Here is a 25,488-nt window from a genome sequence, read left to right on the forward strand (position 1 = left end):
CATGCGTTAAAGCCTCTAGATATTAATGAATATGTGCTGTGCTGTACAATCTCAGTGTAACTCTAAGGTCCATCGTGTTTGCAGGTGACTATGAGGAAGGACCTTGAGAGTCATGACTTTGGTTTCAGTGTATCCGACGGGCTCCTGGAGAAAGGGGTTTATGTCAACATGATCCGCCCGGATGGCCCCGCTGACCTGGCAGGGTTAAAACCTTTCGACCGAATTCTTCAGGTACTGTTCATGTCAACAAAAGTCATGTTTAAAGAAATTCAACATTTTGGAAAATTCACTTTTTACTAAACTGTCATTTAGCTTAGCATAAAGACTGGAAGCTAGGGGAAACATTATTTATGCTAAGCTAAGCTAACATCTACTGGCTTTATTGGGAAATACGCTTATTCACTTTCTTGCAGAGCGTTAGACAGATGTCTGTCTGTCAAATATGAAGTTACAGCAAGGCGATGGTTAGCTTAGCTTAACACAACAACTGGAAACGGGAGGAAACACGAAGTCATGGTGCCCAGCACATAACCACCACCACCCCACCACACTTTACACTTTTGTTTTTGTACGGATTAAGTGAAATAGATATAACATGTTAGTTTAAGAGGTGTTTGTAGGCAGATTTTTCTACCTTTACATAGAGCCAAGCTAGCTGCTAGCTGTTATATATAACTGACAGACATGAGCGTGGTATCCATCTTCTCATCTTTCCATAACAGGTATTAATCTGTTCAGGAAATAACTCTGCAAGACTTGATCTTAAATCAAGATGGTTTGAGATCCTTTTTTCTGTACACAAAAGTTGGAATAAAGTCCCATATCGCATTAGAAATACTCACTCCAACAATTTACACATTTATACAAGTATAATCTTCTTTTGAATCAAACATGTAATCACTAACACGTTTCATCAACCAATATCTTCTCTCAGGCCTTCAAATTCTGTGTAACCTGTCTCTGTACACATTTAAAATTAGTTTTGTTTTTCTTGCTGTTACCTGCCAAATATGGTATTCTTTTTATGTTAAGTATTCACTTAAAAGAAAATAGTTTTGTCGCTCAGCCCTTTGTATATGAAGAATGTTTTTTTGTCAGACTTGTTACTTTTATTGTTTCTCTGTTTGTCTTGTCTAAGCTATTTTATGGCAGTTTCTAAACTGAGTCTGGCCCAAAGCTGGTCATGTTATTCATATGTTATTTGTCCTGCTAAAAAAATGAAATTAAACTCTCACCATTAAAACAATAAGCAGATTTCCCACAAAGTCAAACTATTCCTTTTTAAAGAAATGTGAATGTAGCAGGCATGTTGAATGATTTCATTGATTCTAATCTTCCAGGTGAACCGTGTCAGGACCAGGGACTTGGACTGTTGTCTAACTGTGCCCCTAATTATAGACGCAGGAGACAGCCTGGACTTGGTCATTAGCAGGAATCCACTGGCAGCAGCAGACGCTGGGCTGCCCGACGACTGTGACGACCTCTCAAACTCACTCTTCTGCTTTCCCGAGCGCAGGACCAACAGCATCGCCCTGTGACCACAAAAACAGACGCTAGCTTTTGAAACTCTCTAGCACTGGGACCACACACACACACACACACACACACACACACACTGTTTATCACATGGTACCTCTCAGACAGACCTTTCACACTCATGTTCAGCACGCAGAGCATCCTCTCACATGCGCAAACAGAAACAGCCACTCTCCCTGCCTGAAAGCATCTCTCACTCATAAAGTTACAAGTGCATGTGTTCACTATTGCCGGTTTTAGTCACTGTGTTCACATGATGCATTTCAGAGGAGGCTCTGGCTTCAGGGCAGTCACCCCCCTCCCACCCCCCACCCCCCACCCCCTCCACACCACCCCTTCTCTCTCCAGAGGCAAAGCCACATGCAGGGTTATATAACAGAGGAGTCATAGCTTCTGACTGAGCCAGGATGTCAACACACACGCCTCAGCTCTGGAGAGAGTCAAATGCTGCACACACACACACACACACACACACATTGAATACATTTACTACCTTGTGCTTTAATGAGCTTCATGTTCCCAGTGAAAGAACATTTGTCCTTACCTTTCTTTTTGTTGGACACAAAGGACGCACACGCAATGCTTTACATGCATTAAAACACACACACACACACACACACACACTGACACACAGGGTGTTAATGGACTTAAGGTTCAAGGCACATTGTGTTTATTTGAGTTACTTCAGCCACGACTTGGCGTCGCGCCCTCGTTTCCAGTCTCTCCTCCACACTGCCTGTCCTAGAGAAGGGACAGTGCCTCCAAATAGGCAGAATGCTCCCTCTGCTATTAAGTATCATTAATTATATTTTAAAGCCCCTTATATCTATCTAATACCAGGAATGCTTGTGAAGACACTCTAAACTTTCTGTTTTAAAGTGGGTGTCGCTTGATGGATTAATAGTTTCTTAATGGTTCCAGAGAGACTCCAGGGTTAAGAAGTAATGTTGCATTTTGGATTTTTCTTTTGTTCCTGTCTTGATGACTCAGCCACATGTTTACAAAGATGTTGTTTTTCAGTTTCTGTTCTTTCTAACACTGCATTTGCACATTTCTCTGTTATGACCCATTAGTTCAAATCTCCCTTTCACTTTTTCACGTTTCACTTTCACTGTGAGTCTCTGTCTGTGGCACTGCACCAGAAGGACTTATGGGTTGGTTTGTGGTCCATCACTGATGCTTCCTTAAGTGAATCACATCCTTTCCCAAAACGGAGGATGAAATGCCTTTCAATTTTCAGTGATGAATGATTTTATTGTTTTTGCTCCACGTCTGACTTGACTGATTATCCGTTTATTCCTCTCTCCAGTAGCTGTTTTTCCTACCAGTGTCTATGAGCATGTTAAGCATGCATAGGGTTTGCCCTCAGCAAGTAGCTCCAGCAGGATCTTTGTGAGAGTGCTCCCTTTTTTTATCATGACATTGTGTTTTTTATAAAGCTTTTGTGTAACAATTCTGGCCCGCTGATCCAGCTGCCTCCCTGGAAATAAGAAACGTATTTCATTTCATTCATGTGTTGGTTGATGTGAAGACATTGTGAGATAGCTGCGCTGTCCTGTTTAGAGCAGCATTCAAGACTGATTAATCCTTGGGACAGTGACCTTTTTTCAATCTGATTTCAGGCTCATGTCTTATATTAAATGTCTTGTTGTATACAGAGGCCTATTTTTAAGGTTTTATATTAATTTACTGTGTTGTACCTTTTTTATTTTACTGTATAAAGTATCATGGTATGCAGTGCTTTATTTTTATTTACAGTACATGCACATACAGTATAGTATCTTCATGTAAGCTGTGATACTGAATGTGGCTGCACATTTTTTGGTTCATTTCCACATCCTCCCTGAATATGTCAGGAATCCGTTCAAATGAACTTGTAAGATTTATTGGATATTATTTTATTTTTTATTATTTAATTTATTATAAACTAAGACATTTATTTCTTTTTATGAGAATAAAGTTATGAAAGCATCGTTGATTTGACTCTGGTTTCTGAACAGTGTGGTGTTTATCGTTGGCTCTCTCTCTCTCTCTCCTGATTTCTCCAAATGAGCCAAAAGTGTGTCAGTGAAGTGTAATGCAAATATTTTATGTCGTTCGGTCGACCAATTTGATCCAGACTGAAATATCTCAACAACTAATTGATGGATTGCCATGAAATTTGGTACAGTCATTCATGCTTCACTCAAGGTGAATTGCAATGACTTTGGTGATCACCTGACCTTTCATCTAGCGCCATCATCAAGTCAACACTTTGATTTGTGAGCAAATACCTAACGATATTCCCATCAGCCTCAGCTGTACTTTGTGTATAGTGCTAATTAGCAAATGTTAGCATGCTAACACACTAAACTACGCTAAACTATATTGGTGAACATGGTAAACATTTTACCTGCTAAACAGCATTGTCATTGTGAGTATGTTAGCAAGCTGACATTACCATTTAGCTATCATTTAGCCAAGCTAGCTTCACAGAGAGACAAACAGTCTGTCTGTTTAGAGTACGCTTCATTTTGTTTGTATACTAAAAACTTGCTCAGAATCAGTATGTAGTATTGATTTGGGACACAGTTTCCAATGTGGTGTCGACCAACCTCGTCAATGAATGGGCCCAAAGTCAAATTGTCCACTCCAAGGATTCTTTGCTTTGACGCAATAAATCTGCAAAGACTGAAGAGTGAAATAGACAAGTACTTGCCAGCTCTCTAATGGACTTTTGAGTCTGCAGTGCTATTAGACTTTCATCAAGGGAATTACACACAATTCAGAACTGTGTTTAATCCAAAATCCTTTAAAAAAAAACTGCTGGGAAGAACAAATTTGGTGTCTTATTTGTTCTATGAAGACGTGAATATGATCATTTGTTTTCACCAGATTTGAAACCTAATTATTTCATGTTCATGAAGTTCAAACACTAAGCTTTATTAATCTACATGTCAAACACGAGCCCCTCACTTGACTCTTCACAGAAATGCAGCTGCAAGTCCAGGTAACGTGATTTCACAAAGTGCTGTCCCATTTTCCATGGAGCATTTGGAGCCCTTGCGTCCTCCTGCACTCTGGCACTTATGTTGATCATCCATGAATTAAAGTCTTTGGGGGTTCAGTGCCTCGAGGGCTTAGGACGGACAGTGGGACGCCAGAGACATGCCCAAATAAGCCAGTGCCATCTTTGTGGGTGAGATGTCAATGCAGTTCCCACCTGCTGGGGGGCGTTAGATTGATGGTGGGACGGACACCCTGAAACATTTAGGACAAGTGTCGATGAGCCGTCACAGGGAGTGGGGTGAGGTGGGAGTCGGGGTGGTGACTCAGTGGACATTCAGATACATATAGATAGCTATTTCAGGGGTGAAATCAAAATGCACTTACTCAAAATAGACAGTATTGATGAAGGCTGGAAGGGGGAAACAGTTACATGGTCAAGTTTACTGCTCACAGTCAAAGTCTAATAGAAACAATGCTAAGCAGTGTTTGATTAGTGGATAAAGTCATATGCAACAACTTTCTCCAAACCAGAGACTAGAGGCTGTGCACACACAACCCAGCACTTGTAATTAAGTCATCTTGAAAGTTAAGAACTGCAATGATATCCAGCTCATTCCTGCAGGGCCTGTACGTCCATGAAGACAGATAAGATGATATCGTGCTGAAGTTCAGCCTCTAAATCATCCGTGCGATGTTAGATCTCCTTTCAGCAAACGACTCTTTCGATATGCAGTCATGATTATTATGTTTAGAATTAACAGTTTATAATACAGCCCAGTATTTACAGTGTAATTTTGTTGTATGGATCAGGTACCAATAAGATACTACTACTGATTCTTAAATGTACTGAAGGCACAGTGGAAGAAAACAAGACTATAGGGAACAAGGGAGTACTTTTTACAGGAGAGCAGAATACTAAGTATTTTTGTAAATACTGGACACCTACGGCGTACAGTATTGGGAAATTGAAAATTTGAAAAATAGTGTTAACAACACTGTCTGCTGAACCAATAAAGTAAATATGGTATAACATATTTCATATATGGTACCAAAACTACAGTGATACAGTAAAGTAACAAGTAGGGCTTTTAGAAAATCTGTTGAAGCTCAAATAAAGGGGTTATTGAAGAACATTACATATATGGGTACTCGCCCATGTTGAGGTACTGCAATGTAGTTTTGAGGTAGATAACTCAAAGAAAGGGGGTACAAATCTTTGAATAATGAAGGACTTGTCAATCATTTTTGGGTGTTCAGCAATGCACTTATAAGGATTACGTTAAACTAAAACTCACTCCATAGGCGATTTAGCCAACCTGTTTGGATTGATTAAGTGCTTCCTCCAAAATATCCCGATATTACGCCCTTCTTCCTCATAGTCTTGTTTTCTTCCTGTACTAGAAGGAACCAGTAAGTATTTCATTGGTACCTGTTTCGTACAACAAAATGACACAGTCAATCACGGACTGTATTATAAAGTTACATACATGTCAATCCTGTCACTAATTATTTCAGCCTCAAAAATGAAATATCTGACATATTAATGGTAATATATATATATATTTGTGTGAGATGTATAGATGGACATTTCTCTACTTCAGGAATGATGAGGTATAAGTAGTTCAGAGATGTTCATATTTAGAGAATAAAATAATTTTACCACAAAAGCTTCCAAAGAAAAAGATGTTTATTTGTAATCTATATAGAAATGATGCAATGTGCATCTCGAAGGGGACAACTGTGAGACAAAAATACTTTGGTACACTTGAATTTCCAAGTAGCACAAGATCTTTTTACAGACAAAGCAGCACGGTACTGTGGTGGCAACAATTCCTTTAGACTTTTTTTTTTTAACTGTGCAAGTTGTTGCATTATTGAACATTACAATTATTTCAAATTTGATGGTGCATTTTGAACGAGCAGAGAATGCCACTGCTTCAATGGATATTGCACGCAGAAAAAAATGTAATCCAGGCTCACAATGTAATCAGTATTTATAAAAGAAATTGCTGAGTTGTCAGTAAAATTAATGAATCAGTGATGGTGTTCATATGATGTACAGTATAAAATTGTTACAAAAAGGCATATGTGATTTACAAACAATTAAAATTCTACAATACAAATGCCTACACCGAACATTAGAAACTAGAATCCAGTGGTAGTTCTGCGGCGCACGTCTGCTACTGAAATGAGCACAATGGAGAGAGTTGTCAGGATGTTAAAAAACAAAAGTCGTGTTTTTACTTTTTAAGTGATGTTCTCACAGATCCTGCTAATAATTATGAATCAGAATATTTGACATCATATTTGATTTCTACTCTATTTTGTCATTGTCTTAGCAAGGAGACAACTAGATACTGTATATCAAAATGTACAATATCAAAAAGTTAGAAGCTAAAAATATTTCCTCCTGAAATGTGTCGCAAATGTAACTGCAAATACTTTGCAACAATAAAAACAAATACTACAATAAAGGTGAAACAACATATAAAGTGCAAAGAGAGGTTTCAATAAATGCACTGGGACTGACTATAGTAGTCACACAGGCAGTGTACAAATACTCAAAAAATGCCACTTCCCTTTTCTCCTTACTTCCTCTTTCTTAGCTGTTCTTCTCTTTTATGATTTTGTCTCAACTGTTTTTTGAGGATGGATCTTCTTATGAATGCATTTCTCACAGTATTTGGCCAAGGCCTTGTTCAACTTGTAACTTAAAGGATGTCAAGCTAGATTAACCCTATACACTGCATATTGCCACTTAACATGTTATGGATATGTACTCTGAGAGATGCGGGTGGCTCGGCTCGCTTCCGCCGCTAGCGGAGGTACATTCAATTTCACTGCAGGGATGAACAACAACAAGAGATTAAAAAGTAGCTTGGGCAACGAGACTGCCACTATCACATAAGGGTGTTTGGACGTTTTCTACCTTTTACACGGTTATTTACTTGTTTAGTTTACAGAATTTATGTGAAGTGAGAATTTCTCCTTTTTCTTCTATTACATCAAAAAAAGCAAATTCCTCATCTCTCCGGAATCAACAGACAGGTAGTAAACATTGAACATGTTCTATCTCAAAATACTGCCTAAACTGAGATCAGTGCCAACTACAGCAACAACAATTGTAACATCAACAATATCGATATAGTAAAAAAAAAAAAAATTACAAGAGAAAAAAAAATTACAACAATATATAACTCTCTTCATAGAAATCAAACCAGAGTATCTCTAATGTGAATATATTGGACAATGTAAACCTACCATTATCAATGTTAGCAATATGATAATAACACAGAAAGCACATCAATCTTATTCCTCTCACAGAGAGCGCTCACATCATTGTTTCTACAATGGTGTGGGTGGGCTTGATCAAGCCATTGTTCCCGTTTGGGTCCAGGGGCTGTGTCAGCTCGCTGCCCTTCAAACTGTACTCTTTCGGGCGAGAGCTCACGCCTGACTTCGCCGGCGCAGCCACGGCTTTGATCCTCTGAGGGAAGGAGACGAGAGATTAGACTAATGATAATCAGAAACTGGGGCAGTTTAAGGCTCAACATGGCAGTTTCCAAATTTAAAATGGCAAACATCGTAATTCAAACATGCATCACATCTGTATTTGTGTACATGATAAATAATTCAAGTCATATCAATTTGAAACACACATTTCTATATATACACCATGCACGCTTTATTAAAGGAACAGTTCAACATTTTGGGGCTTACATGACCACTATTGGCTGTGCGAGGTGTTACAGCATTATCTAGCTGAACACGCTGACTGTGGGTTTAACAATGTTGTTTTATGATTTTATTGAAAAAATGGTACAATGGTAGCTAATGTTAGCTACCACAAGTGAAGTGCATGTTTGATAATGTTAGCTAACATGTTAGCTAACATTATCTAATGTTAGCTGATATGTTAATGTGGGTCATGTGCAGACCCACATTAACATATCTGAATTAACATGTCTGAATAACTAGAAGTTATGTTTGAATTAATATTCATAAAGAGTATAATGGCATATTTTTGGAGGGAGGTTAGCTAGCTACAAGTCTTTAGTTTGTTTCTCTCGTGATCATAATTTCTGCATTTTTCAAATCATGATTTCAAATGCTTTTATGTCTTAAACATGAGTTAAGTTTTCAACTCAAAAAGCAGAAGAACTGACTAAATATTTTCTAGCACTAAAACGTCTTGCCCTCCATCAATCAATTGTGCTGGTAGCTGTTTCACCCTGTTTCCAGTCTTTATGCTAAGCTAACCATCTCCTGGCTCTAGCTTCATATTTAAGGTACAGATATGAGCGCGATATCGATCCTCTCATCTAATTTCAAACCATTCTTTTAAAAGCAAAGGGTTGAGTCGGCTCACCTCGATCAGGGGTCCCTCAGACTGTAAGATCTTGATGACCATCACCATGGGGATGCAGATCATAGAGGACAGGGCCAAAAACCAGCCCAGACCGATGGCCCAATCAGGGTACTCATACACCTTGTTATAGGTCAAGGGCTTGTACTTCACCAGGGAGAAGACAAAGCAGCCCTGGGAAACAAACACATGCTTCTTTTAGTACACGTTGTACACCTCTCTGTGACCTTGAAAGTATCAACATTTGTCACATGTCCATGCCCATGACTCCAACACAATAAAGTGACACGCCAAAAGCTGCCGCTGATCTCTCACCATGCAGAGGACAGGAGTGATTATGGTCCAGCTCCATTTCATCCATGGGTTTGGTCTGTAGCCCATCATATCTTCAAGTCCATCATAGAAATTATCAACTCCTATTCAACACAAAGAGAATAAAGCATAACATGAGTTCTGGCATATGTTTCAGCAAAGTTGGTCAAAATAAAGAATATTGTACATAATATACCATTAGGCGCTACTGTTCACGTGTTATTGTTTGTTACTGTCGAATGACCTACACATCCACCTTTGGGAATGAGCAGGTTTATGGCCTTTTATCTCTGTTGTCTGCCCTAAACTGCAGCATTTATTTCCACTGGGTCGTGTACCATATTCTGTATATAGTATAAACAGCCTCGGCTTTGTCGGTTAAAGCTAGTTTACTAGGTCATCATTTATCTCTCCTCAGTGTTGATTGTAATGAACTGTGTTTTATTGCATTGTTTATTGGGGTGTGTGTACTGTGCTGTATATGTGCCAGATGTTAGTTATTATGATCCTTTGTACATGTTGTTTTATTCTGTTGTTATTGCCTTTTAACATTTTGCGAGTAACTTGGTCATGAACAAATGGTGTCAATAAGCAACCTGCACTTTCGTCTGCAAACATCACGTGAAGCCATGGACTTAGGATGGATTTATTTATGGATTTAAGGGACTCTTGTTAAAAGGACAAAATTTGTTTCTTGACTGAATAGAATTAAGTCTGGGACTGTGCAGTTGGAGAAAATATTTCAGTTAATTTGGAGGAAATAATTTGTGTTTACTGAGAGAGATTGAGTAGATGGGAATATTTCATGTTATTAAGTGAAGAATATTTTATGTTTACCGCTCAGGCTAAACTTCCACTAGAATATTGTGGGTTTTTGGTTTATTTTGAGGCATTTCCTGCAACTGAAGGGACAATTGACAATGTGTTGTGTTAACATATTATAATTGCCTTGCTTAGATATGGGGGTTATTCCTGCCATCATGTTCATGCCTGTGAATGTTAAAGCTGCAGTACAGAGTTAGGGGCTGGAGACCAATTCGAAGGAGTAATAAGGGGCAGGAAAGAGAATTTAAATATCAGGGTTGGAGAGACCATTTTTTCTGCACCCCTTAATATGAGAGTTATTTGGGGAAACATACTCACAGTCACAACAGTATACATACACTGGTTGCACGTTTGGCAGACGCATGATTTATTGCAATTAAAATAATCAGATGGCTTCACGCAAATAGTAACATGTTAACTAGTTTATTATTGGATTGCAGCGTTGCTTTCATTCCAGTTAAGGTTTTTCTCATTAAGCTAAACGTTCTTCTGTCATTAATAACGGTAGGATGTAATCTGGTGGGAGGCAACCCTGGATAGCCAATCACAATCTAGCGGAGGACCAACACCATCCCCACCCCCCTCACCACGCCCCTGCATGCAGTTAAACATATTTACTACTGACCTGGAAAGAACCACAGGGACACCTTTGTTTACCACCGAGGACATCATTTTTTTGTTTTCAACTCTTCAGGATCATTACTTTGAAAAACGACACACACTATACTCACACACACTAACCTATCACATAGAGTCGTTTCCACTTACCATACACCCAGGCTACAGCAATGCATTCAAAGAATGCAACCCACAAAAGGCACACACCACTGGCTGCATAGTAGTCAAAGAGTTGAAACACATACATGCCACCCTGGAAAAAGAAGAGAAGAAAAGCTGCATTAATTATCTCTCTGATGTGTGTGTGGAGGGAAAGAAAGTCACAGAGATAGAAGGGGGTATAAAAGCAGAGTGGGTGGGGGGTGTTGAAAGCGGCGCACAAGAATGCTGGCACCCTACCAATAGAGGCAGAGTTCAACAGGTGCTGAGACGCCATTGAAGCACGGTTAACTGCTAAACGGAAAACGGCATTCCGAATTGTTCCATTCAGACACACAGGATGTGAGTGGTGAAGGTGGTAGGAAGCCATATTAGGTCGTAACAATGCAGCAGCCGACAGGCAAGTGGAAAGTCTGTGGCGTTATCTCTGCTGTTGTTTTTTTTTACAGGATAAGCAGCAGAAGTGAGAGCGCAGAGGCTCCATGAAGTGACATGTGGGTGAACTTACTTTCGTTACCATGGCAAGTCCCAGGAGATAGCTTATGAGACACATCACAGCTATAAAGATCTCTCGTCGGTATCCCTTCCTGAGGACGGACGGATATAGATCCACAATAGAGGTGATCTGTCCTTCAACTTCAACAAACTGTGGGGACAAAAGCAACTATTAAGTTCTCAGAGGAAGAAAAAAAAAAACAATGTCTCTTTTCTGTGTGCATGCAGCTCTACAAACCAGTGATTAGAGAATGAGAGCTGTCTTTGTTGGGCAGTAATGAGAATTTAAACAGGGCTCCTCTCTGCAGCACTGGTTTGTTGCTACCAAGACACAACAGAAACAAAACAACAGTGAATCACTGTCTCCGTCTCCCAGTCTGTGTCTCTCTCGTGCTCCCCTGTGTCTCCTCATTGCCTCATAAGCAACATAATGTCATAACAAAATTCTCAAGTTCTTCCTATCTTTCAAAGTACTCTTTTGCACCAAGAACATGCCCTTTTGTTGCTCGAAAACCAAACAAAAACCTCTTACATAACAGTGGCATGTATGTGTGAGCGACGTTAACAATATATAGCATTCAGAGCTACAAATCTGCATGAAATTTATGGTCAAAAAACGCACCCACACACACACACTGACACTTGCACCGTTTCTTTCATGGAAATAGCTGCATAAGTATTTACATGTGCTCATATTTAGAGCACTGGCTGAGATGAGTAGCCGGCCATGTGCGGGACTGAGTTAGCACAGGAGTAGAATTACACTTGGAGGCAGGAAATGTGATATAGCCAGAGAATCCCTCGGGCGTACACTTGTGTTTTGTCTACTTAGATTATCTTGTCTTAATCAAAGATCTGCCTCCTATCAAAGCTTGATGACTTGCATGCAAGTTATTATAATGACTTCTACTAGCTAAATGTTTGGCAAACGTTCATCAACTTCTAAAAACTTAATTTGTGGTATTACAGGGCATTAAAAGGGCCATAATCCTCACATAGTGCGGGCGAGAGGGGTAGTAAAATGCCTTTGTGGGGACAAGCTGATTTTCCTGTCTGTCAGTTATCTGATACCTCTGAGACGTTTGATGTGGATCAGAGAGACACTAAATGTGTTTTACACATTGGGGCTGGCAGGAGCCAACCAACCCAAGGGATCTGGGAGGTGTCTATGTGAAATGAATGGGCAGTACACCTACCAACTAGTCTGTACTTAGCTTGACACCAGAATGATGAGATACTCACCTGGCTGTCGAGGCCCAGAAGCAGCAGCATGATAAAGAAAAGGATGGCCCAGAGGGTTGGCAGCGGCATCATGGACACAGCTTTAGGGTAGGCGATGAAGGCCAAGCCAGGACCTGAAAGGAGAACATAGTGGGGATGGGGAGAAGGGGCGGAGGACGGAATTAGAATTTCTATCTGATTTCAGCTTGGACGACATAAGGGGATTGGAAAAATAATGTAAAGATTGAGCTAGAGAGGCTGAGCAGGGTCTGGCACTGCCAGTAATCTACAACAAATATGATCTAATATGTTCAACAATTGAAAGACAAACTGTCTTGATTGAATCTTTATTATTTGTTGGCCCTGTGTGTTGAGTGGCTATAAGGAAATAAAATTCCCCTTTGAGTGTTTTTTCATGCTCTCAGGTCCTGTATATGTTTACTTGCAGGACAAATAGCAACAACCATATTCAACTGTACATTTTGTCTCTTCTACACTGTACACATTACATAACTGCCTACTGGTTATACTCTATATAACATAACATAACCAGACCACTCTACTGCACGTACTATTTATTAGCTTCTATTCATACTGCACTTATTATAGTTACATACTGACATATCACAGCTGCTTTACATGATTGTTTTGTATATATCACAGTTACATTCCTCTTTGCCCTATACTACTAGATATTCATGTATCTCTTTGTGCACTTGTGCTTCTGTGTGCACTATCTGGTAAGAAGCTAAACTGCATTTCGTTGTATTGGTACTTACTGTGTGCAATAACAATAAAGTGGAATCTAATCTTATCCAAACAAAATAGATGAGGATTTTAGCAAAGCCATGAACCAGTTCAACAGGATATAATAAGAGCACAAGACACAAAGACAGCAATCACATAAAATAGTGCCTCAATTGAACAGCTGAGCAAAATGCAGGTCATTTCTTCATTAAAAATATGCTTTAATTTATGAATTTTGGTTATGTTTCCATATATGATGGACTATCTTGTATGTACATGCTAACATGCCATCACAGAATCCCTGTCATTGTCATACAAATGTAGTTTGATTTCACATGATTATGTCTCAAAGACAGCAAGAGTTTGATTTTAACTGAACAGAGCGAGCATGCTGAAAGAAGACGCATCTCCTTCAAAGTCCACATAGAGTAAAAAAGGGAAGGCAGAAACAGAACCGGTGGCGTCCACCTCAGGAGATCCACAGCTTGTTAACAGAACTGGGCTTACAGTGCAGTGCTGCTGGTCAGAAAAGTCATATACAGTAGAGTACAAACAGTACAGTGCCAATCTTCTTGGCAATGTCCCTTGGTCAAAAAGATGTAAAACTACTAAATGACATGAGCAGGTTGAATGTGGGACATGAGGACACCTGGTGCCACCTGTAATAATGTTGATGTCCCCGTGCAGGAGCTCTTGAACACCGCAGTTCATTGTGTAGCTAAAACACACAGCACTTGACCAATGCAATGTGATCTGTCCTCAGAAAAAGGTGGAACATATTTCACTCTGAAGTAGCAATTCTGTTTCTTTGAGGCTTTTATTCAAGGAGTGTGCAATTGCCGATACCTCTACATTTCAGCATCATCGTTTCCGAGACTTAAATCAATTACTTAAATTACTTTTTTCCCCTGATTTGAAATTTGCTGGTGCTTGACTAACTCGATAAATTTCCAATTGTCTTTTCTTTTTTTTTTGTCTGGCAGCAGCACCCACCATCACTGCTGCCATCACCTTGGACCCTCGTACCTGACTCTGCCACATCGGCAATGTCCACCCCTTGTTCTTGTGCCATGAAGCCCAGGACGGAAAATATTGCGAAGCCAGACACAAAACTGGTACCGCTGTTGAGGCCTCCCAGCAGCAAACAGTCCCTATGTCACACATATGTCATGGAGGTTGTTAATGAACACAGGTGGAACCGAAGTTCCCATTTTCTTTTCACGCAACCGTCTCTGACACGAGTTGCTGTCACTACTACAGTCCCACTCCCCCCCAGCGGAAACTCAACTCACCTGTAGCAGTTGTATTTGTATTTGTTGTAGCTCCCCAGTGACGTCATGGCTCCCAGGCAAATGGCATAAGAGAAGAAAATCTGGGTTCCCGCATCAATCCACACCTGAGGAGACAGAGGTCTCATATTATCACCTTTTGAGTTAATATGGAAAGCTTGTTGGTTATTTTGATATCTCTTCTAGCTCTGTTTTTGGTCTCTACCAACTCCTGGGGGAGATATCTGGCTCTTTAGCTGCTAAATGCTCCACTACGTTCACCAGCTAGTCGCTAATTGTGTCTGTCTGCTGGAAACAACACTGATGAGAGTGAACCAAAACAGTAAAGTTGTTCTCCATGAAACCAAAACAATGAGCTCCAAGATGCTATAAAGCTCAGTACAGCTGAGGGGAGCTGCAGAGTCAAGTGATAATTCGCAGTTGGTTCATCCCCTTTACACATTAGTAGCCATGTGATCTATTGCAGATATAAAAATATTGCAACCACTAATAAAAATGAGCACAACAGTCACCACAAATTCCACAGGAGCAAAGCTTCTACAAAGACTCCAAAACAAGAAAAGATCAAAAACAGCAAATTAAATATACCCATTGCTCTAGAGCAGAGTGTAATGGTGAATTGTCAGTAATTTTATTTGAAGCCTCATGAACATCATGTACTCTGTGAGGCCTAGTTAAATCTTATTTATTTAAAAACCACAGACACATGGGGACTAGCCGATCGAGACATGTCTGCTTGGTTTTGATGTTAATCCAATCACTCATGAGAAATGATGTAATAGAGTTATATAACAAAACCCCCCCAAAAAAAAGGAAAATACGTCTTTTACAGGGATGTAAAATCATGCATCTACAGTACAGTGATTTAGATTCAGAGAGTTGGATGAGAAGCCACTTCAATATCTGTCTCTTAAATATGAAGCCAGTTAGCTTAGCTTAGCATAAAGACTGGAAACGGGGAGTAACTGAAAAGTAAAAATGACTCGTGATTTTATGGAGGGTTATGTTGAACTATTTCTTGTCCAGTCACTTCCTAGTCTGGTTTCCTGGCAACCTAACAGAGACGACAATACTTTTTTACACTTTGGTTGTATGGCTTAACCAAACGAGATGTTAATTAGTGAGCTTTGGAGGTGCTGGAAGGTGGATTTTGCTACTTTTGGACAGAGCCAGGCTAGCTGTTTCCAGTTTTTATGCTAAGCTAACTGGCTGCTAGCTGTAGTTTCATATTTACCGTACAGACATGAGAGTGGTATCAATCTTCTCACCTAACTCTCAGCAAGAAAGCAAAATATTTCCTAAAGTGTCAAACTATTCCTTTAATACCCGGAGACATAAAAGTGAACGATCTTTGATCCTACCTCTGGATCTTGTAGGCGGGTCAGGTTAGGGTACAGGTAAAATTTGATCCCTTCAGATGCCCCAGGCAGGGTAACTCCACGCACCAACAGCACGATCAGCATCACAAATGGGAAAGTTGCTGTTATGTACACCACCTAGACAAGACAATGGAATTATTAGCTAAAATACTGAACAACACTGAACAGACATATGACTCATCATCCTTGAGATACAATGGGATAAACACTTCTTCCTTTTTAAGTTCTTAACTCATAATTTTCCAAGTGCAGAACAAAAGAAACATTGTTCTTTTTTATCTGATAACAATTTCCCCCCCTAAGTATTTTCCACAGAAAAAAAACTAGGCAAGGTCTGTGAAGAGATGCTTACAGAAGAGAGAGCACAAAGCAGCACACTACAGCACACACATAAGGGCTTCTCACTTTCTGAATTGCTATCAGATTAAAGATTAACAGTAATCATTTGAAGGCAGACTTATCACAACAATGAACCTGGCTTAAACACAGATATAAACCCACAAACAGTCCTCAATAAAGTTAATAATTTTCCTCAAAGAGTTCCTCCTGTTGGCTCTGGCCCAGTTTCTAACAGAAACAGAGAGAGAGGGCTAAGGAGTGGCAGTCAACTGTTTACAGCCGACAGTGAGTCTGGCCAACAAGTAACTTCCAGGACAGCACTGAGGCTTGTGTCTCTAAATCAACCAAATTAACTGCCTTCCAAGCTTGTGGGTTTTCTCTGAGCAACCGTGTTTTGTCACTGATTTGTCGGGGTAAGAAAGCAAAGGCCAAACAGCATCCAGGCAACACAATAAGTACAGGATGTGTCTACGCCTCAGCACTCACTTTCCCCGTGGACTTGACTCCCTTCCAGATGCAGAAGAAGCAGACAACCCACACTGCTAGGAGACACAGGGCCAGGTCCCACTTCAGGGGCCCTATGTCCTCGATCCCGGAAGAGATGCTCAGGACGTTGCGTCTGCAGAGGACACGGAGGCACACAACAGGTCAATGGCAGTTTGTGGGACTTGAAACAGAAGAGGTTACATTTTCAAACACGCCCAAGGAAGTATGTCATGTGACGACTGTAGACCATGACCATGAGAGACTTATTAAAAAGACAATAAAAGTGGAAATCAAACAGACACACGAGCTGGCCTTTCCATGCTGTTCTGCTGCTCGGGCCTGTCCAGAGTCTGAATGTACTAAAATGGTGAGACTATTTGGAAAAGCTTTGAACCTGGAACCTTTAAGTGACTACTTGTGATGAACTGCCATCAAATTCAAACATGTAACAAAGCGAATGGGCATGAAAAAGACTGAGATTTCCAGTTGATATTTCAGTTTAGTTTGACAACTTAAGTCAAACTTTGAGGAGCTGCATTGAACGTATAAAAGGTTCTGCGCAAATCAAGTTTATAATAAACTGGCGGAGAATTAAAAGTAAACAGTGCCTTTTGTAGGAATTGTGCCTGTTCAAACACATTTACGCAAGCAAGATAAAGAGTCAGTGTTACTTTAGTATATTTGATTGTGTGTGTGTGTGTGTGTGTGTGTGTGTGTGTGTGTGTGTGAGAGCTAGGCATGCTGTCAGTGAATACTCACTCCCAGAACTCAGTGACGGGGGAGGTAAAGTTGGTAATGTTGGCTGCTAGCCACAGGGTCTTGTTCTTGCGGACTGTGTCCTCTACACAGTATTCTGTGTTCCAGGGCTGCTTGCATTTTGCCCAGGGGAGCTCCGGCTGAAAGCACTGAAACAGGTAATAGAGTCCCCAGGCCAAGATCACGATGTAGTAGATGTTCAGCAGAGATACGATCACGACAGAAGCATAGCCAATACCTGGAGGAGGAGAGGAGAGGGTTTTAAAATCAGCTCAAGACAGTCAGAGATCTTTTAATTAAGCTTTTGCTTGTGTGATAGCTTAATTTAAACATGCAATAACAGATTTTTTCTGGGGCAGCAGAAACAAGCTGTGAGCACAGCATATCATCACCATATCACCTTTATATGGTGAACATGTTGGCAAACAGTTGCTTCTTTACACATTCAGCTGATATAGAGCAACGTTAGCATTCACTTGGAGTTGTGTTTCTGGTCACCTGAAGAATGTAAGTCCAATATTGACTCTCTTTTTGCTCTGTTTTTGGTCTACACCAGCTCATATCTGTCTCTTCAGCTGCGAAATGCTCCACTATGTTCACCAGCTGGTCTCTGACTTTGTCTGTCTGCCATTTGGTGCTGAGCAGGTCGTGGTCAGTAGGTTTTAAGAGCTTTTCACCTAAAATGCTGCTAGCTGTGACTGAACACGAATCTGATGAGAGTGGTGAGAGTGAACCAGGCGTAAAATAAAAAAACAACAACAATGCGCTGTAAAGCTCCTTAGAGCTGAGGGGGAACAGCAGAGTCGGGTGATAATTCTCTGTGGGTTCATCGCTGCGAGAAACACCTCTACAAGTAGTCATGTGATCTATAGTGTACTCCAGGGTGTGTCAGTACACTGTGACATCACTGTCGGGTGTGGTTACAGATGCAACGGAGCACACTTCTGACCACACCCCAACCACACCCACCAGTGATACTGAGGTGACTGAGTTTCTACCAGAGAGGGCAGTAAAACACTGATTTTTAGCCTTGGTGTTAAATTCCTCAATTAAACCTTGAAAGCTTGTGTGAGGTGGAGACGGCTGCTATCACAAACATAAAGAACAACTAACCCTTTATTAACTCAAAGAGGGGTAAACTTCCCAAACTTGACTCCGCAACCTACTGTTATAATGTCCTTACTGTTTTTACGCTATTTTTAGATGACTTTGCCACGAACCTGGGCACAGAAATCCCCGGTACTCTTCCAGTGCTCAAGATTATTTTTAACCTCATCATCTCTGTTGCCCCCACCTCCTCGTTCCCACATTCCAAATGCAAACTGATAGACAAGTCAATGCTGTAACAGGTGGGTTTGTGGGTAGCCGACTGCGTGCTGGTGTGCAGGGAGGAAAGTCATCAATTCTCCACACGGGGGGGGGGGGGGACAATGGAGAGATTTGTGATTTGCCAGTTTTGCGGCCACTTGTGGACTCTCTCTGCTTTGCCAGACGCTGCGCCAGATGGACAGACAGCAGCCTCAGCGTTCCGTGAATAGCGGAGACCATCAGCAGCTGCTAGAGATCCGGTGCTGCACAGTTTCCTCTCTTCATGTCATGTCCCGCGTGAGAACATGAGTAAGGAGCGTCACAGCAGCTGCTGAAGGTGCGGTGCCACAGAGCTTGTCTACAGCTGTCACTCAACGGTAGAGGGGCTGCAACGAGAGGCCCTAGAGTGTCTTAGAGTATCAGTAGCTCATGGTGATCTCAGGTCAAGAGACCGGTGAGAGAACCCGACCCTGACAACGCCGTCACAGATGACATACAGTATTTATAATACCCTATAGGCGAAGACAAAACAAGTGGATCCACACTGCAGCTCCGTGTCAACAAAAATTATCTTTTCATGCAGACCTGCTGCGTGAGACTTTACCCATTGCTAGGCAACTTGATGTTTTTCTTTTTTGCTAGTCTGTTTCCATGGCAACCAAGGACTCATCAATCCGTTATACACACCAAATCTGCAATCCAAGGATGACTTTATGTTTTGGAGTGCCTTCAAGCATGTGGTGTTTATGTTTGTATATCTATGTTTACATACATGTGTCCAATGTGTACACACACGCACACACACACACACATACATATATATATATATATATATGTACACATGTGTATGCTCCACCTGAAGCTGAGACTGGAGTTAAAGTATACTACTATAATTTGTCCTCCATGACACTCCATGTTCAGTACTCTCAATATTCAACTCCTGTTTTACTGTGTAATGTCATTTACACAACACAAAGCAGCCTAATGAAGTAAGACTGGTCCAATTACACTGGGAGGGAGGGAGGGGCCTTCAGCAGAACATAATGTCAAATAATGATGAGTACTGGATTGAAACAGGAAGAAAATCAGGGCAGAATTCTTGTTGGGACAAATGAGGCTTTTACTCAGCGTTAAATATTAAACGATCTTGTCGGGGATGGTTTGTGCTGTGATGCAGAGCTTCTATTTTTCTGTCTGTGTGTGAGTATGTGCTGTGTTTATGTGCTTGGACTGACCAGTGAAGATGGGGCAGAGCTTGGCCCAGCAGGTGATCCCTCCTTCAGAGGTGTACTGGCCAAGTGCAACCTCCAGGAAGAACACAGGCAGGCCACCCCCAAACAGGAAGATGAAGTAAGGGATGAGAAACGCACCTGGGTAATGGACACAGGAATCAGCTCAGAGTAAGACATCTTCTAGCTATGATCGCCATTTTTTGGCTTAACACTCTGTTGTGTGTCTCCTGCCTACCTCCACCATTTTTATAACAAAGGTAAGGGAAGCGCCAGACGTTTCCTAATCCAACGAAGCCTCCGGCCACAGACAGGACAAAGTCGAGCTTGCTGGCCCACTTCTCCCTCTGAGGAGCCTTGCCTTCAGCCTCGTCCTCGGGCCGCGTGCCTGGGCTCTTGCCCGGTGAAGGTTTCAGGGTGTCCTTGTGAAAGTCCTTCAGGCATTGGAGCTTCTCTTTTTGTGCCATGCTGTGGACGGCAAAAACAAAAAGAAAAAGGACATATAAGATAATGAGAGACAAAGACAAAGAGAGTGAGACAGAGGTGAGCGGAATAAGACACAGATAGGGAGGAGCATTAGGGAGATAATGCTGTTTCCTGATTGCGTTACAGCATGCTGTGTAACCACTGAGTACGTGATATACAGTACTATGTTGCTAATCTCACTAATCTGATGCATGGAGGTCATTCAGACTAGAGACATGTTTGGGGAGTTGATTTACGCTGAAAGAGACAGCAAAAGCTTGATAAAATACTAATTCTAGCACAACAAGGAATATCCAACACCAGTCTCACACAGTGCAATATACAGTACACTGGGACACTCAGTGAAAATACACACTGAGTTTCTTTATCTGCCTCAATCAATCAATCAGTCTATCTGTACCCAAACTGCAAGACAACCACCTTGGGGACAACATGTGCACATTCACACCAGTGTTTTTTTATTTGCGGTACATGTAGCTTTTTTCTTTCAGTGGTACATGTAGCTTTTTTTTTTTCAGCTTTACTCTGTGTCTCAGGGTGGGTTTTTCTGCTCAGAGGGGGGCACATTGTCACCGAAGGAAAAGGAAGGGAATGTTTGGACACGATACACGCCTTAAAGACTTCGTCTGGCCCTCGAGGGAAAGTTTTCTTTTAGCTTTCTCTTATGCTACTGTATCAGCAACAAGTCAGCCCCGCCGTAATCCAAATCTAGGGAGAAAGATATCCCTCTGCATTCCCAAAAGCCCTGGCTGCTCTCAGGAAGATACAACAGCTTAAATTCACTTGAGTGTTTACACTGTAAACCGCCTTTCCAAGAAAGACGGGATTTGTTATTACTGCCCGAGGTATCCTATTTCCCCGCATGAGCCAAAGAGGAGAAAAGAAACCCTAATAGGACAGGAATAACTGTGTAAGACACGTCAAGACTGAATGTGATTTAAGCTCCCAGCTGGCACATAATAAAAGAACAAAAAAGCGACACTGAGAAAGCTGTAATTAATTGTAAGATATGAGATTAACTGTAATACTAGGGAGAGAGGTTTCTTCTTCTTTTAAAGAAGGGAAGTCAGCAGAGTTGAATACTTCTCACTCTCACTCCAAAAATACATTTAGACTGCGTTGTTCAGATAAAAGAACAAGCTGTACAGAAAAGTGTCAAGCCTCCAAAATGTGAACCTAGAGCTTTACAAAGCGTAAAACTGTTGCAAACAAGGGGAACATTTAAAAATGGAGGGTAATAAGGGGAAATTAAATCAGGACAACAACTCCGAACAGAATAACAGTCACCACAGTGATAATAACAACTTCCCCCTCTCAGGAATGGGCACTTCTACCAACAAACACATTAAGCAGAAGATTCCCTGAAACCTTTTCACATTCCTACAGGGAGCCATGTGTGTCTTCACTTAATCAACGTTTGAACAACAACCCCTCCATCCCCCTGTGTGCACACTGCGTCCCATCATTTTCTAGGATTTCTCTCTTCCTGTTATGCATGACAAGTCAACTTGAACCGTTTTCCATTCTCAGACCTCCTTACATAACTGGATCAGTTCTTGCCCACTCTGTTCCTCATCCTGTTTCTCTCTCTCTGTCTTTATCCCTCCACCCCCACCCCCACCCCCCTCTCCCTCCTCTTTTAGTCGGGTCTGCTCAGCGTATGCTTTCACCTGCCTGCATGGTGTTAGCAGACTGTCTGCCGGCCAGATGAGACTTAAGGCAAACTGTCCTTGGGATTTAACGCAGACATACTTGTCTACAAATTCCTTAAACTTATATAAAAAAACACCTCGGCACAACATTATCACTGCTAAAAGCCTCATTGATGTTCAACTGAAATCACTGACTCTTTCTACCAAGAAATCCTTTCAATATGAATCACAAAAAACAACAATAGAATCGACTTGCAGTTCTTTCTCAAATCATCTAACCTTTTCAACATACAAAAGGACTCTTACAATATCCACCAAAGTATTACACTGTTTTTGATTTGATTATTTTTAACCCATTCAAACAGAAAAACTTCACTATACACATGCAAAACCTTTAAAATCATGTCCCCTCTCCAGCATAGCAGTTCAGAAAACTTACATTTCCTTCATGGCTGCGACTATGTATAGAGTTCCTCTCTCTCAGCTGTCACCATTCCTCTGTACTGAATGCCTTTATGCCGACACGGGTCACAAGAAGTGGAGCTGACAGCAGGGCCCGCCCCTTGGCTAAAGACAATTAAATCCAAAGTGGAGATTGGACGCTGCCTCGCTGTGACAGACAACTCAGGTACCAACGTGGGAGACTGTAAATTTCCACTTCTCTCCACTACTCCCCGCCCACAAACATACACACAGCCAAGTGGTTTCGGGGGGGGGGGGGGGGGGGGTGTATCACACATGCATGCACTCACGCACACTTCTTATTCATGTTGGAGACACAGAGGACAAGTCAGAGGAAAAGAAAGGCTGGGCTGGTCCAACACTGGGGGGTTGGTCTTGAATTATGATCTTGTACAAATGGATGAACTGAAGGCAGCATTCAGAGTTTAAGTGCTTTTTTTTTTTTTTTTTTTTTTTTTTACTGTTGCACACACTAAAATATGAAGCAATGTTTCATAACAAGCCCCTCATAACATCACCACACCACTTCAAAGCATCTTTGTGTGAAAACTATTTTTATACGCGCATATGCTGTAATAATTTCTGGTATGCGGGACATTTCTAATCACTGTCCTCCATTCTTTCATGACATGTGGTTTGTTATCTGGGAAATGTAAACGAGTACAGTATCAGCTTATAACAACTCCTAATAAGGCAATGCGTCTCCTCTGCTTGTCCATGGTCTGTTTAGATACCACTCACTGCTCCGAGAGCTCACAATGGCTGGACAAAGGCTGGCATGCAAGAGTCAATTAAAAACTGATAGATTCCCGTGCAGGATTTGCACAGTTAAATGGGGGACAAGGATCAGCTGATGACAAGCTGACGTTTAAACACTGCGCGCACACCTTTGACACCTCTTAGCTCTGCATGACGGCATAATCCATCATATTTTGGTCAGTGTCACACTCTGTATACTATTTTGGTTACGTAACCTTTGACAGACGTTGTCTAATCTATTGTGAGAGAGACCACAGGACTTGTATTGTGAAGGTAGATGCTTTGAACAGAAAGAAAGGCCGGTTTCATGTGGATCGTCTCCTAAAAGAGTCCCCCCCGTAATCAAGTGAAAACCTTGTGGTGTGTGTTCAGAGAAAGCCTGTGAAAAGGATTTAGATGTTGCTGATTAAAGGTAACATCATAATGTCACACTGGAATACAGTATTCTGACTTCCACCTTCAAACTAAACATCATGAGTTTTGGTTTTATTGTGTCTTGTCGTCTAAGGTTTGATCTTAGTTTGGGCTTTAAAATCAGGATTTGTGTGAATGATTCTGTCTTTTGTTTGAGGAGTATTACATGAATGTAGGAAATCACAGTGCTAGAAAGACAATCAAACAATATTATCTCTTCATTTAGCTAAAAAAACACATTTGTCTTTAGGTTTTTGAATACAATGGACAAGCTACAGCAAATGTTTCCAAACGTGTTCTATATCATGAGCTGATTTCACACTAAAATATAAAACAATTAACCAGGAAAGTCACATTTTCACATAGGTAAAATTATTGTGATTGTTAACAAAACACTCCCTATTTTGCAGGGAACCCTCGGGAAACCCCTCACCAACCCCTGAAAGGCCCCAGGTTTGGCCCCCCCAGTTTGGGAACTTTGTTTTCAGCAGAAACCCCTCTGCTTTTATCCTTCTGAGAGGGCGGATTGGAGTTATTAAAGGACATGCGTCAATCAATCATGCAGGGCGGAGACAGATGAAGTAGGTTAAGTATGTGCCACTAAGCAAGATATAAGCTAGTAAACGTCTTAGTTCATCAGACCTACTTCAGCAGACTTTCCTCTACGGGGCGTGAACATGCATTCACTCAACCATTCATGCATTCATTCATTCACTCAGTGGATTGTGGGTGTGGAAGATGAAGGTGCACCTGGAGTCTGCAAGAGACAATAAATATGTTTTTCTCTTCCCCACCACACATCACACGTCACTGTGAAGCCGGGGCGTGCCTGAACGCATCACCGCAGACCTCCAAAAAATGATCACAGAGAACCGACGAACAGGGTCTTATCAGATATAAACACAGGAAAGCGGGTTCAAAGGCCAAACCCGCAAAAAAAAGAAACGTTATTTGCTTAAGTTCTTTTTAAAGCAGGGTTAAAACACAGCCACGTTAGCGGAATAATCATGAAAATAATTAGACATCATGTCAAAGACAAAAAGAGAGCAAATGTGATGTGATCAGAGAATCAAATGAAGAAGCATGCCGACTGTCCAACATCAAAATACGGCGACGAATGACATACATCACTATCATAATCAATGTTTCATTTTTAAATCAATAATCCTAAATATGACAGTCAGTTTCAGATAGCTACATTAATTAGTAATTCTGTGATTCTATCTTGCAGTTGTTGTTGTTGTTTTTTTTTTTGTTAAATAAACACATTATCAACCTCATTGACTGACTTGATATGTAAAGAAAGATGCCGGATTACCTGTCCTCGTTTCGCTGAGCAGCCTGTAGTTGCTTGTTTTGTAACCTACGTTTAACGCTGAGTGAAACAATTAGATGTATTTGTCTGTGAGACCATTGTTTCTACGAGCTGGTGCGCGTTTAATATCAGTTTGAGTGGAAAATCACCAGCTTCTCCATGCAACAACTTCTTAAAGCGACAGCCTCCCTCCGTCCGCCCTTCACCTGATTCTCCAGCAGTCACTCAATATTGTGAATTACCTCTTGTATGTTCTTTTGGCATTTACAGATTGATTTACTCTCACTTGAAAACTTTGCCCATGACATGCAAAACCAGGCAGTGAACATTTAGCTGACATGTTCAAT

The 25,488-nt window shown here is 41.1% G+C and overlaps 2 protein-coding genes across 4 annotated transcripts in view; one reads left to right on the plus strand and one right to left on the minus strand.

Annotated features, from left to right (window-relative positions):
- Positions 1–1,538, plus strand: part of LOC139288678 (glutamate receptor-interacting protein 2-like) — a 29,816-nt gene extending 28,278 nt beyond the window's left edge. The window contains exons 23-24 of the mRNA XM_070910051.1: positions 85–231; positions 1,341–1,538. Of these exons, the coding sequence (XP_070766152.1) occupies positions 85–231; positions 1,341–1,538 (345 nt within the window). The remainder of the gene's footprint in view (positions 1–84; positions 232–1,340) is intronic.
- A 4,655-nt stretch (positions 1,539–6,193) lies between these two features.
- On the minus strand, positions 6,194–25,256 carry LOC139289092 (sodium- and chloride-dependent taurine transporter-like). 3 transcript variants are annotated; one of them, XM_070910603.1, is made up of 14 exons: positions 25,145–25,256; positions 20,292–20,521; positions 20,060–20,194; positions 17,520–17,754; positions 16,761–16,893; positions 15,918–16,052; positions 14,560–14,663; positions 14,294–14,418; positions 12,542–12,654; positions 11,313–11,450; positions 10,796–10,898; positions 9,206–9,306; positions 8,894–9,064; positions 6,194–8,011 (listed from the first exon to the last, which is right to left on the minus strand). In XM_070910603.1, the coding sequence occupies exons 2-14, from the start codon at positions 20,518–20,520 to the stop codon at positions 7,856–7,858; spliced, it is 1,878 nt and encodes a 625-aa protein (XP_070766704.1). In that variant the 5' UTR covers position 20,521; positions 25,145–25,256; the 3' UTR covers positions 6,194–7,855. The 3 variants fall into 3 exon arrangements, with proteins under 3 accessions (XP_070766704.1, XP_070766705.1, XP_070766703.1); XM_070910604.1 differs by lacking the exon at positions 25,145–25,256 and adding an exon at positions 22,950–22,960; XM_070910602.1 differs by lacking the exon at positions 25,145–25,256 and adding an exon at positions 22,631–22,688.
- Between the last annotated feature and the right edge of the window lie 232 nt (positions 25,257–25,488).

The sequence above is a fragment of the Enoplosus armatus genome, chromosome 8 (assembly GCF_043641665.1).
Source record: "Enoplosus armatus isolate fEnoArm2 chromosome 8, fEnoArm2.hap1, whole genome shotgun sequence".
Lineage (NCBI taxonomy): Eukaryota > Metazoa > Chordata > Actinopteri > Centrarchiformes > Enoplosidae > Enoplosus > Enoplosus armatus.